Source organism: Cynocephalus volans, chromosome 3 (genome assembly GCF_027409185.1).
Source record: "Cynocephalus volans isolate mCynVol1 chromosome 3, mCynVol1.pri, whole genome shotgun sequence".
In the NCBI taxonomy this organism is placed as follows: Eukaryota; Metazoa; Chordata; class Mammalia; order Dermoptera; family Cynocephalidae; genus Cynocephalus; species Cynocephalus volans.
Window position 1 is genome coordinate 1,841,705 of NC_084462.1, and position 11,129 is coordinate 1,852,833.

General features: G+C 45.0%; 1 protein-coding gene across 1 annotated transcript; it reads left to right on the forward strand.

Annotated features, from left to right (window-relative positions):
* Positions 1 to 1,033: 1,033 nt before the first annotated feature.
* DKKL1 (dickkopf like acrosomal protein 1) lies at positions 1,034 to 4,367 on the forward strand. Its single transcript, XM_063091917.1, has 5 exons — positions 1,034 to 1,085; positions 1,379 to 1,550; positions 2,011 to 2,157; positions 2,285 to 2,377; positions 4,007 to 4,367. The coding sequence occupies exons 2-5, from the start codon at positions 1,398 to 1,400 to the stop codon at positions 4,316 to 4,318; spliced, it is 705 nt and encodes a 234-aa protein (XP_062947987.1). The 5' UTR covers positions 1,034 to 1,085; positions 1,379 to 1,397; the 3' UTR covers positions 4,319 to 4,367.
* The last annotated feature ends 6,762 nt before the right edge of the window (positions 4,368 to 11,129 follow it).

Here is an 11,129-nt window from a genome sequence, read left to right on the forward strand (position 1 = left end):
TGTTTGTGTGTAGGGGGTGTGGAAGTGACACGAATACAGAATCTTTACTGTTCAGCCCAAGTATGTTTTTGAGGATCGGGGTGTGAGGGTAGGTTTTGCTTAATTTCTGTGACAACACGGTTTCTTGTGACCTCCCCAGCGTTAAGAGTCGTGGCCGAAACCAGCGGGAGTTTATTAGAGGTCCACAGAGGAAGACTCCGGCATCCGCATGCACTAGTGGACTGGAGGAGGCTGCTGTCCCAAGACCGGGAGAGAACCTCGGTGCCCGAGAAAGAGGGGTTCGGGCCTGGATTCCTGGTTTCTTAAAGATGAAGATGATTCCTGGGAGTTCAATCTCACGAGAGTAGAGGTGGCTGGGGTCGTGAGGGAGAAGAGAGCCTGGATTCCGCGTTCTTTGGAAGATAGGACTGGATTTAGGGTTTCCGGAGAGAACAGACTTTTTGGTAGAACCGGAGCGGGGAAACGAGAGGGACACAGAGAAAGGCTCAGAGATAGTTATTAAACTGTGAGCGAACCGTAAGGACTGCTCAGACTTCAGCGTTTCCCATACAGAGCGAGCGGGCGTAAGAACGGGACTGATGGCTTCGGAAGCGAGGTCTGGGCCACAGAGGCGTGGCCCAGGTGCAGGGGCGTAGCCCAAGTCAAGGGGCGTGGCCATCTGCGATTGGTGTGCACTCCGACGTGAGGGCAAGGATCAGAGAACACAGGCAAGCCTGGGTCTCCAGGGCTGAGGTCCAACGGTGGGCGCGTGGTCTGGCAGGGGCGTGGCCAGGAGAAGGAACGCAAGGCTCCGGCTTAGGGGGTGTGGTTACAAAGGATAGAGGCGTGGCTTTGTCTCCAGGGGCGTGGCCATTGAGTATAGGCTCAGACTCATGGGTGAGGTCAGCAGATGGAGGCGTAATCAGATAATAGGGGCGTGTCTAGGGCTCGCGGAGCTCATCCAACGCTCCAGGTATTCAGCCTGGGCTCGAGACCAGAACTGTTTGGATTTAACAGTCTGTGGACGGCCGGAGTTTGGGAGGCCGGTGACTGGGCTGTGGTCTAGCATAAGGGCGAGGCGCAGAAGGGGCGGGGAGTGGGAAAAGGTTAGGAATGAGGTCTGGGTATGAATGTGGACGATGCTGAGGAATGAGATCGGTGTGTGAGGCAGAACCCAGAAGAGCCGGCCCGGGAGGCGGGAGGGGCCTGGCCGGATGGAGGGGGCGGGAGTAGAAGAAAAGGGGAGTGGGAAGAAATGGAAGTGTTGTGGAGGTAGTTGCCTGGACTGGGGGCAGAGCCTGGAAAAGTAGCAGGAGAGGAATGTCTTGGGTGAAGGCGTAGCCACTGCCAAGGCAGGGCCCTGATGGGGCGGGGGCTCTGATCCCTATCTTTGCCACAGCTTCCTCGCCCGCCCTGCAATGTGGCATCCGCCGGTACTGCTGCTGCTGCTCCCCTCTGCTCTGGTGCCCCCCTGCCCTGCAGCCCCTATCGGCGATGCTGATGCCCAGGAGAGCTCCGTTTTTTTAGGCCTCCAGAGCCTACTCCAAAGCTTCAGACGACTTTTTCTAAACGTAAGCCATGGTGGAGGTTGGGGGGAAGAAGAGGCACAGATAATGGGTTCCCGGAGACAAAGTGGGAGATGAGTCAGAGCAGGCAGCAGGTCACACAGGAAGAGTGGGAGTCAGAGGGACAGAGTAGGCAGCAGGGAGACCAAAACACAGGAAGAGAGGGAAGATAACAGGCAAGGAGAGTGGGAGATGGAACAGAGACAAAAGACTGGAGACAGAGGAGAGGGGGGTGGGGAAAGAGAGACAATGAGACAGATGAGGGGCAGGAATAGTAAGGCAATGGGATAGAGACTAGAGACAGGACAGATGGAGGATGGGGGATGGAGGTTAGGTCCTAAGAGTCAAAGGACGGAGAAGGAAGGGGATAGTAGGGACATTGGGCAAGGCCTCAAGTGCCTCCTAGCAGGGCTATAGATGAACTGGAGAGACATGAGGTACAGCAGCCCACCAATTACTCCTCCAGCCCCAGGATGACTTGCTTCGGGGCACAGACAGCTTATTCTCTGCCCCTGCGGACTTCCGGGGTCTCCCGAGGAACTACCACCAAGAAGAGAAACAGGAGCGCCAGCTGGGAGACAACACCCTCTCCAGGCATCTCCAGATTGACAAGGTGCCTATGCAGGAAAGCCCTTTCTGGAGTCTCACTATGATCCCTCATGCTGCAGGATCTGTCAAGAGGGAAGGACGGCAGAGGAGGAAAGTGAGTTTGCTCTCACTCTTTCATCCCATCCTCACAGATGACGGACAACAAAACAGGAGAGGTGCTGATCTCCGAGAAGGTAGTGGAATCAGTCGAGCCAAGAGACAGGAGCTTGGACGGTGACCGGAAGGTTAGAACATGCCCTGCCCCCGAAGTGTCCAGGCCCCACCATTTCCTGTAGTTTAGGAGGAGGGGAAGTGGAAGGGACCCTCTCACTCCCTCTTTGTGTAACATCCTCTTTGTGGACCTCAGTTCTATCATCTGTCTAAAGGGACAAACCAACTGTCAGAAATGAGGGTTACAACCTCAGAATACATCCCCAACTGTTTAGTAAACCCCAGATGGTTTTGTGAGTGCCAGAGTGTTTTTGTGAGCACCAAAGTGTTTTGTAAACCAGGAAGTGCTTTTAATTCCAAGTGCTTGGTAAGCTGCACCCTCATAAACCTCAAAGTGTGTTTTCATCTCAAAGTAAGTGCTCTGCAAACCTCAGAGTATTTTTTAATCTATCCCAAAGTGCTCAGTAAACCTCTCCCTTGGCTGGTTAGCTCAGTTGGTTAGAGCACAGCCTTATAACACCAAGGTCGCAGGTTCAGATCCCCATACTAGCCAGCCTCCAAAAAAAAAAAAGTCAAATCTACAGAAAAGTTTTGTTTTTATTTTTTATTTTTTTGGCACACAGGGAAACCAAACCTTTGATCTTAGGGTTACAGAAAAGTTTTTTTAAAATAGTACAATAAATATGCCTGTATTCTGTTTTCATCTTCACATGGCATTCTCCCCATGTTCTTGTCTATGTCCAAAATTCCCCTTTGTATTAAGACACCTATTGGATTAGGGCCTAACCTCATCTTAACTAATTAAATCTGCAGTAACCCTATTTCCAAACAAGGTCATACTCTGAGGTATTGGAGGTTAGGACTTCAAAATACGGATTTGGGGAGGACACAATTCAATTCATAACAATCTTCTCAGGGCTTCTCAGGCCTCAAAAAATGCAGACTCTGACTCAGTAGGTCTGGGTGGGGTGGGGACCATTAATTTTCATCACTAACAAAGCAGCACACACTTTGAATAGCAAGGACCAAACACATTCAGTGCATATTCAAATTTCCCCACTTGACTCAAAGCTGTCCTTGAAAGCTGATTTTGGGTTGGCCCATGGCTCACTCGGGAGAATGCAGTGCTGATAACACCAAGGCTATGGGTTCAGATCTTATATAGGGATGGCCAGTTGGCTCACTGGCTGAGCATGGTGCTGACAACACCAAGCTAAGGGTTGAGATCCCCTTACCAGTCATCTTTTTAAAAAAAAAAAAGAAAGAAAGCTGATTTTATTTTTGATGCAGGATTCAATCAAGAATCACACATTGCATTTATGGTCATGATTCTTTAGTAAACCCAAAAGCTTTTAGTCCCAAAGTGCTTTGTACATTTCAGACTACTTTCAAAACCTCAGAGAGTGTTTAATCCTAAAGTGCTTTGTAATCCCAACAGGCATTATAAACCTTAAAGTGCTCTGTTATACCTCCCTTTGGAAACTCCCAAAATGTATTTTCAATCCAACATATTCTATAAACCTCAGAGTATTTTTAATCCTAAAGTGTTTGTAAACCCAAGTGTTTTGTAAATCTCAAAGAGGGATTTTTAACTCCCAAATCACCCTGTTGGCTGCAAAGTGAGTTGAATACGCCAGTGTGGACTGAGCATCCTGGGGTTGCTGTTTGGAGTGTGAGAGAGTCTCCTTGTTTCCCCTCTCCAGGTACCCAAGATGGAGGAGAAGGAGGCCCTGGTGCCTGTCCGGAAGGCCATGGGCAGCTTCCACACAGAACCCCATCCCCGGGTAGCCTTCTGGATCATGAAGCTGCCATGGCAGAGGTTCCACCAGGATGCTCAGGAGGGCGGCCACTGGCCCAGTGAAAAGAGACACCGCCTGCAAGCCATCCGGGACGGGCTCCTCAAGGGGACCCGTGAGGACGTCCTCAAAGATGGGAACCAGGGCTCCTCCCACTCCAAACTGCCTGCCCGCAAGACCCACTTCCTGTACATCCTCAGGCCCTTCCAGCAGCTATAAGGTTGAGGACTGGGGAACACCTGTGTGTGTGTACCCCACACCAGACCCCACCCCAAGCACCATATTGAAATAAAGTTATTTCTTACATCTAGCAACAGATTCTTGATAATTCAAAAAAAGCATCAATATGGTCCTTCTGAAGAACATCAGGACTTGATTAGACTTCCCACACCTTCTCTCCCCTTTCCACATGCACCTCCCAGGCATCAGTAACAATGTATTATGTTTAATGTGTATCTTCAGTAAGTGTTTGGGTTTGCTAGGGCTGCCATAGCAAAATACCACAGACTGTATGGCTTAAACAACAGTTACTTTCTCACAGTTCTGGAGCTATAAGTCCAAGATCAAGGTCAGCAGGGTTGGCTGCTTCTGAGATGTCTACCTTCTCACTGTCCTCAGATGGTCTTTTCTCTGCGCACACGTGTCCAAATTTCCTCCTCTTATAAGGACACCAGTCAGATTGTGTCAGACCCCACCCCAAAGACCTCATTTTATCTTAATTACCTCTTTAAAGACCTTATCTCCAAATATGATTAAATTCTGAGGCACAGGAGTTTATGACTTCAACATATGAATTTTAGGGGGGGGGGGTGCAATTCATCTTGTGCCAGTAAATATTCATGCAAATTGTGTTTCTTCCTTTTTATGCATGTGTCTTTAATTAATATCAGTAGTATTACATATATTATTCTGATGGAGCTTTTTTTTCAGCACCATCTTCAAGATCCATTCATGTAGCATGGACACATCCAATATCCATACAATCCATTGCTGCATTAGACTGTGTTCCAGCTTCACCACATGTAACCTCTCCACCCTCTCAGTGATGCACACCTGAGTAGCCTCTGATTTCCCTCCATTACAAATAATGCTACAATAAACATCAGCATATATGTCCCCTTATGGGCCAGAGGATGGATAGGAGGAATTTAGGGGGCTATAACAAGTTATAGACTTGCTTGGTTGCAGGGTATGCATATATTTATTTTCATTAGAATATCCTGATCAGTCTACTCCCTATAGCAGTTCATAACGATTCCATAAAACTTAACCACATCTGGGGTCTGGTGTGGCTTTGTATTGTGTCAGCTTAGCTAAGCTGAAACTACATTTCTCAGAATTCCTTTCTCTGAATGGGGCTGGTTTTGCATTGGCCACAATTTGGAAGTTTGGGGTAGGGCCAGGTGCTGTTGCAGTTCATGCATGTTCTTATGGATCTGTGGCTCACCTTATACAAGCTTATCCAAATAAATAGAAAAAAATATTGCCAACACATTATATGATGTAAGCATAGCCTTGTTATCAGAACCTAACAGGGACCTTATGTAAAATAAAATAAAATCTGGCAACATATAAAAAGGATAACACACCCTGACTAAGTGGGAATTAATCCAGAAATACAAGGTTAACTTTGAAAATAAATTAATGTAATTAACCACATCAACAAATTAAATGAAAATAATCTCAATGGAACAGAACGAGCCATTGATAAAAATTCAGCACCCATTCATGATAAAAACTCTCATCAGACCAGTATCAGAAAGGACCTTCCTTAATCTGATAGCATGCCATCATTTTTTTTTTTTTTGCAACTCCAACACCCTTTATTTGTCACTAGAAGTTTTTACACTCCAGAGTAGTGCACCACAGGAGCAGTGAGAAGTCAGTCTTTCTTCTGTAAAATGGGAAATGTATTGTTGTGAAGGAGGAGATAGGAAAGGAAAACCTGCACTTCCAAGCTGCACGTGTGCTTTCTTAGATCAATTTTTGGAAAATGTGCAGGTAGAAGCTGACTATCAGAAAACTGATTTCCTTGAAACTATTCATGCCCATGTCTTTGAATGTCTTTGTGTGTTATAGTTTGAAGACAGTTGCTTTAGAATGGATTTATCCACTTCCAGCGTATATGCTATTGTTATGTCTTTTTGCTCTTTTAAAAAAATCTCAAAAGATATTATAACTATCGTTCTTTACATCAGTATTTATTTAGATTTACCTACATATTTTCTACTTTCATGGCTTTTCATTTCTTTTTCTTTTTGGTGGCTGGCCAGTACGGGGTTGGCTTTTCATTTCTTCTTGAATCTCAGACCTTCCATCTTGGATCCCTTTCTTTCTGCCTAATACACATCCTCTAGTACATCTTTAATTATGGTGTTCTAGTGGCAAACTGTCAGTTTTTGTTGAAAATGTCTTTTATTTTGACCATGTTCTTGATGGTTTTTTCTTGTTTGTTTGTTTTTGGTTTTTGACTGGGTATAGAATTCTAGGTTGACAAGTATTTTCTCTAGCATAGTAAAATACCATTTTATTATCATCTGGTTTACATTGTTGCTATTGAGAATTCAGCCAAGTGTGTTATTCCTTTGGAAGGTAATCTGTCTTTTTTCCTTTTGTTGCCCTGAAGATTCTCTCTCTGTTTTTGGTGTTCTGCAGCTTCACTATGATGTGTCCAGGTATGTATTTCCTTTTATTTATCCTGCTTGGGATTCATTTGGCTTTTGAATCTGTTGATTGGTGTCTTTCATCAGTTATAAAAATCTTTTAAGCTATTACCTGTTCATATAATGTCTCTGCCCATTCTTATATTATGTTAGAACCCAAATTAGACCTTCTCACACTATCCCTCAGGTCTCTGAACCTCTATTTCATATTTTTATGTATTTTTCATGTTATATTTATGTCTCTTTGGGCTGCATTATGTGTACTTTTTCTGACTTATCTTACACTTTACTAATTCTTTCTTCAGCTCTGTCCAATCTGCTGTTAAACTTGTTTAACTGAGTTTTCATTTTATTTTTATTTTATTTTTTCGGTGGCTGGCCGGTATGGGGGATCTGAACCCTTGACCTTGGTGTTATAACATTGCTAACCAACTGAGCTAACTAGCCAGCCCTGAGTTTTCATTTTAAATCCTTTTTACCACAGAGTGTCACAAATATAGAAAACTGCAAAACACTCATATATATAGCTTAATGAGTTATTTTAAGGGCAAACATCCTTCTAACTACCACACAGATCAAGAAATAGAATTTTTCCAGACATCCCAGAAGCCACATAATGCCCTGTCCAATCACAACCCTCTTCCTTCTCACTAAAAAGAACCGTTATCTTGAATTTTATGGTACTCACTTCCTTGCTCTTCCTTGCTCTTTGGGTGATAGCCTTATCACCTAAATGTGATGTCTATATGCTATAATTTAATTTTATCTGTTTTTAAAAAATCTACATGTTCCTCCATCCTTTTTTCCCCTTTCAATTTATTTATTGAAGAAACTAGGCGATTTGATCTGTAGAGTTTCCCAGTCTGGATTTTGCTGATTGCCTCCCCATGGTGTAGTCTACCATGTTCACTGTACTGTATCTTCTTTATATCAGTAGTTGGAATTACAGATCAGGTTCAGGTTTGAGGTTTTTGACAAGACCACTTCTTAAGTGATTTTGTATTCTCCCATGAAGAGGCACATAATAGCTAGTTGTCTCTCTTCTTGTGATGTTAGCAGCTATTTGATGCTCAAAGCCTAGATCCATTACTCATTAAGGTTTGTAAAGTGATGATATTATAATTCTGTTATTCATCATTTATTTTAGTTCTGGAGGCTAGTGTCCAAGATCAAAGCGTTGGCAGGTTTGGTTTCTCTGAGGCCTCTTCCCTTGGCTTGCAGATGGCTGCCTTCTTGCTGTGTCCTCACATGGTTATTTCTCTGATGTCTTTTCCATGCCATCATATTTAATGGTGAAATATTTGAATGTCTTCCCCTAAGATCAGGAATGAGACAAGGATAAAGATATCTGACTACTCAGTATTGTTTTGGAGGCTCTAGCCAATGCAATAAGGCAAGAAAAAGAAATCAATGGTGTCAAGATTGGAAAGGAAGAAATTAAATGGTCATTATTTACAGGAGGCATGATTGTGCATGTAGAGAATCAAAAAGAATCTACGGATAAATTATTAGAATTAATAAGTAAACCCAGCAAGGTTTCCGTATACAAGGTCAACATACAAAAATCAATTATAGGGCTGGAGGGTTGGCTCACTCAATTAGAGCATGGTACTGATAACACCAAGGTCAGGGGCCCATACCAGCCAGCCACCCCTCCCCCCCAAAATTAATTATATTCCTAAACATTACAAACAAAAAAAAATTTAATGATGTTTTAAAAAATATGATTTATCTAGCATTAAAAAAATACCTAGGAATAAATATAACAAAAGATTTGCTAGATCTCAAGATAGAAAACTATGAAAGATTTGAGAGAAATTTTAAAGATCTAAATAGATAAGTCATAGCAACAGTATTCAGAATTGCCAAAACTCAAAGACAACCCAACACCCAACAAGAGTAAAATGGTTAAACTGTAGCATATTCATATAATGGAATATTATGCAGCAGTGAAAAGAATGACCTGTTACATGATGAATCTCACAAATATAGTGTTGAGCAAAAGAAACCATAATCAAAAGTGATTACCTCTGGAGGGTAATGAATAGGAGGAGGTGTGGCACTTCATGTATGTTACAACTATTCTAAAAAAAATTTTTAAGATTTTACAAAATTACGCAGGCCTCAGAAAAGGAAGGAAGGGGAGCTAGCCGTTTAGCTCAGTTCATTGGAGCCGAGGGTGTATCACCAAGGTCAAGGGTTTAGATCCCCATACAAGCCAGCTTCCAAAGGAAAAAAAAAAAAAGGAAAGACCAAGATATGCTGAAGAATAAACTGAAAGAGTAACAATACTAACGAAGCTAAGAGAGTCTACCACTTGCCAGTCTGTGCTGAGAAAACACTTTGGCATACATCCTTATTGAACTCTCATAAAGACTCTGTGAAGTGGATATTATTTCTCATCATTTTAGAGAAGAAGTGAAGGGCCGGCCCATGGCTCACTCGGGAGAGTGCGGTGCTGATAACACCAAGGCCACGCGTTCGGATCCCATATAAGGATGGCCGGTTTGCTCACTGGGTGAGTGTGGTGCTGACAACACCAAGTCAAGGGTTAAGATCCCCTTACCGGTCATCTTTTAAAGAAAAAAAATAGAGAAGAAGCGAAGCTGAGTTGCAGAGGGATAAGGTCACAAAACAATGACACTAGGTTTACCTGATCCCTTAGCTCACACTTTTAAATCACTCTTCACACCACCTGACAAACAGGTTCCTTCACAGGCTTTATAACAAAGCCACCATCTAATGCCCAAAATGATAAATACCAATTAACGAGGACCTTCTAATAGTCTTGGATTATCACCTTAAGACCTGGTGGTAACCAAAGAAGCCGTTATTTATTATCTCCATTTCTGGGACGAAAACTAAAACTCAGAGAGGGTAAGTCATTGTGCCAAAATTCTGACTCCAGGTCCACAGCCTTACTAACACTCTACACTGACCCATATTTAAGAGGCATGGATTTCTTTCATTCATTCATCAAATATTTTTTTGAACTCCCACAATAGGCCAGGCATGTCCTAGTCCCCAGACAGTCTAGTACTGCATAGAGTTCACATTCCACTGGAGGTGACAGTACACAAATACAGATCATGTCATGTGGCGAAACGTGCCAGGAGAACCATTAAAACCAAGTGGATAGAGACGGGAGTCTAATGTAGACAGTGCAGCAGGAAAAGGCCTGAGGAAGTGATAATGGTCGGATGGACAAGAGAATGCATAGGATTCCTTTTCTGGGTCTGGCCTAGTAGAGAGGCCGACTGGATGGGACCTTTTGTTCCAAATCCCGTTCTTGACAGTAATCATCTTCTTCTCTCCAGCCAGAAAAGCTAAGAATGTTTTTTCCGCACTCTCTCCGAAAAGGAACGAGTGGAACGTTTGGGAAAGAAGCCTTCGGGGACCTATTAGTACAGCATAACTGGAGCCACAAAGGCGCGTGGGAGTGGACTGGGCTAAGGTGAGGCTGGACAAGGCAGGACATCATTGTGACGGTGCTGGGTGGCCTGGCATCGAACAGAGGGCAGAAAGGGCAAGGCTTGGCGGCTAAGAAATGGGAGATGGAAAAGGTGTCCCTCAGTCCAACTCTCCCTTGCTCGGCCCCATTTTACCGCAGCAGAAGCAGCCCCCCTCCCTTCCGCCACCAGCCATAAACCCTGCAGCAGTCACCCGCTCCGCCAGCGCGCCTGCGCCCACTCTACCGGCCTGGGAACGCAGCCCGGGCAGGCCTACGCATGCGCGAGCTTGCTGCAACAGGTAACCGACTAAAACAGCTCGCGCCTTCCCCGTGCGTCTGCGTCATGGGAGGAGCCTAGACGCCGCGCGCTCTCGGAACTTCGGAGCCGCCCCGCCCCTTTTGCCTTCCGGCGGGAAAAGCGCACGCGCACCCCCCCCCCCCGCCATCCCCTCCACGCGCAACTGCCATTCGTCGTTCGTGACCCTCAGCTGTGTCCCGAGACTGGTACGTGGCTCCAGGTGCGCCCTGCCTGTGGTGAGGTTCGCCAGAGTGTCCCTGTCAGAGTCCTTCCCGAAATCCTGGCAAAGTATCCCGATCGGAGGAGACTCAACATCAGGACCTTCCAAATCCTGTTAAAAGTCCTGTTGAAATCCTGACCAGATCTCCTCAGAAATACTGAAAGGAACCCACCAGATCTTTTGGGGGGAACGGTGGACGGTGAGGGGATCCGAGCTCTTGACCTTGGTGTTACAAGGCTGTGTTCACTAAGCAACTGGGCTAACCGGACGGCCCCCCACCAGGAAGTCTTATAGGTGACCCCTGATATCCTGTCAGAATCTTTCAGAAATTCTGTCAGTACTTTTCCCTCGGGGCCCGTCAGAAACTTTTCACTCCCTCCGAAATCCTAGCAGAGACC

Bases quoted from the DNA above. Each gene is read 5' to 3' on its own strand.
- DKKL1 (XM_063091917.1), top strand. From the start codon at position 1,398: ATGTGGCATCCGCCGGTACTGCTGCTGCTGCTCCCCTCTGCTCTGGTG. The intron at 1,551-2,010 runs GTAAGCCATGGT...TTACTCCTCCAG, and splicing joins TCAGACGACTTTTTCTAAAC to CCCCAGGATGACTTGCTTCG. The intron at 2,378-4,006 runs GTTAGAACATGC...TCCCCTCTCCAG, and splicing joins GCTTGGACGGTGACCGGAAG to GTACCCAAGATGGAGGAGAA.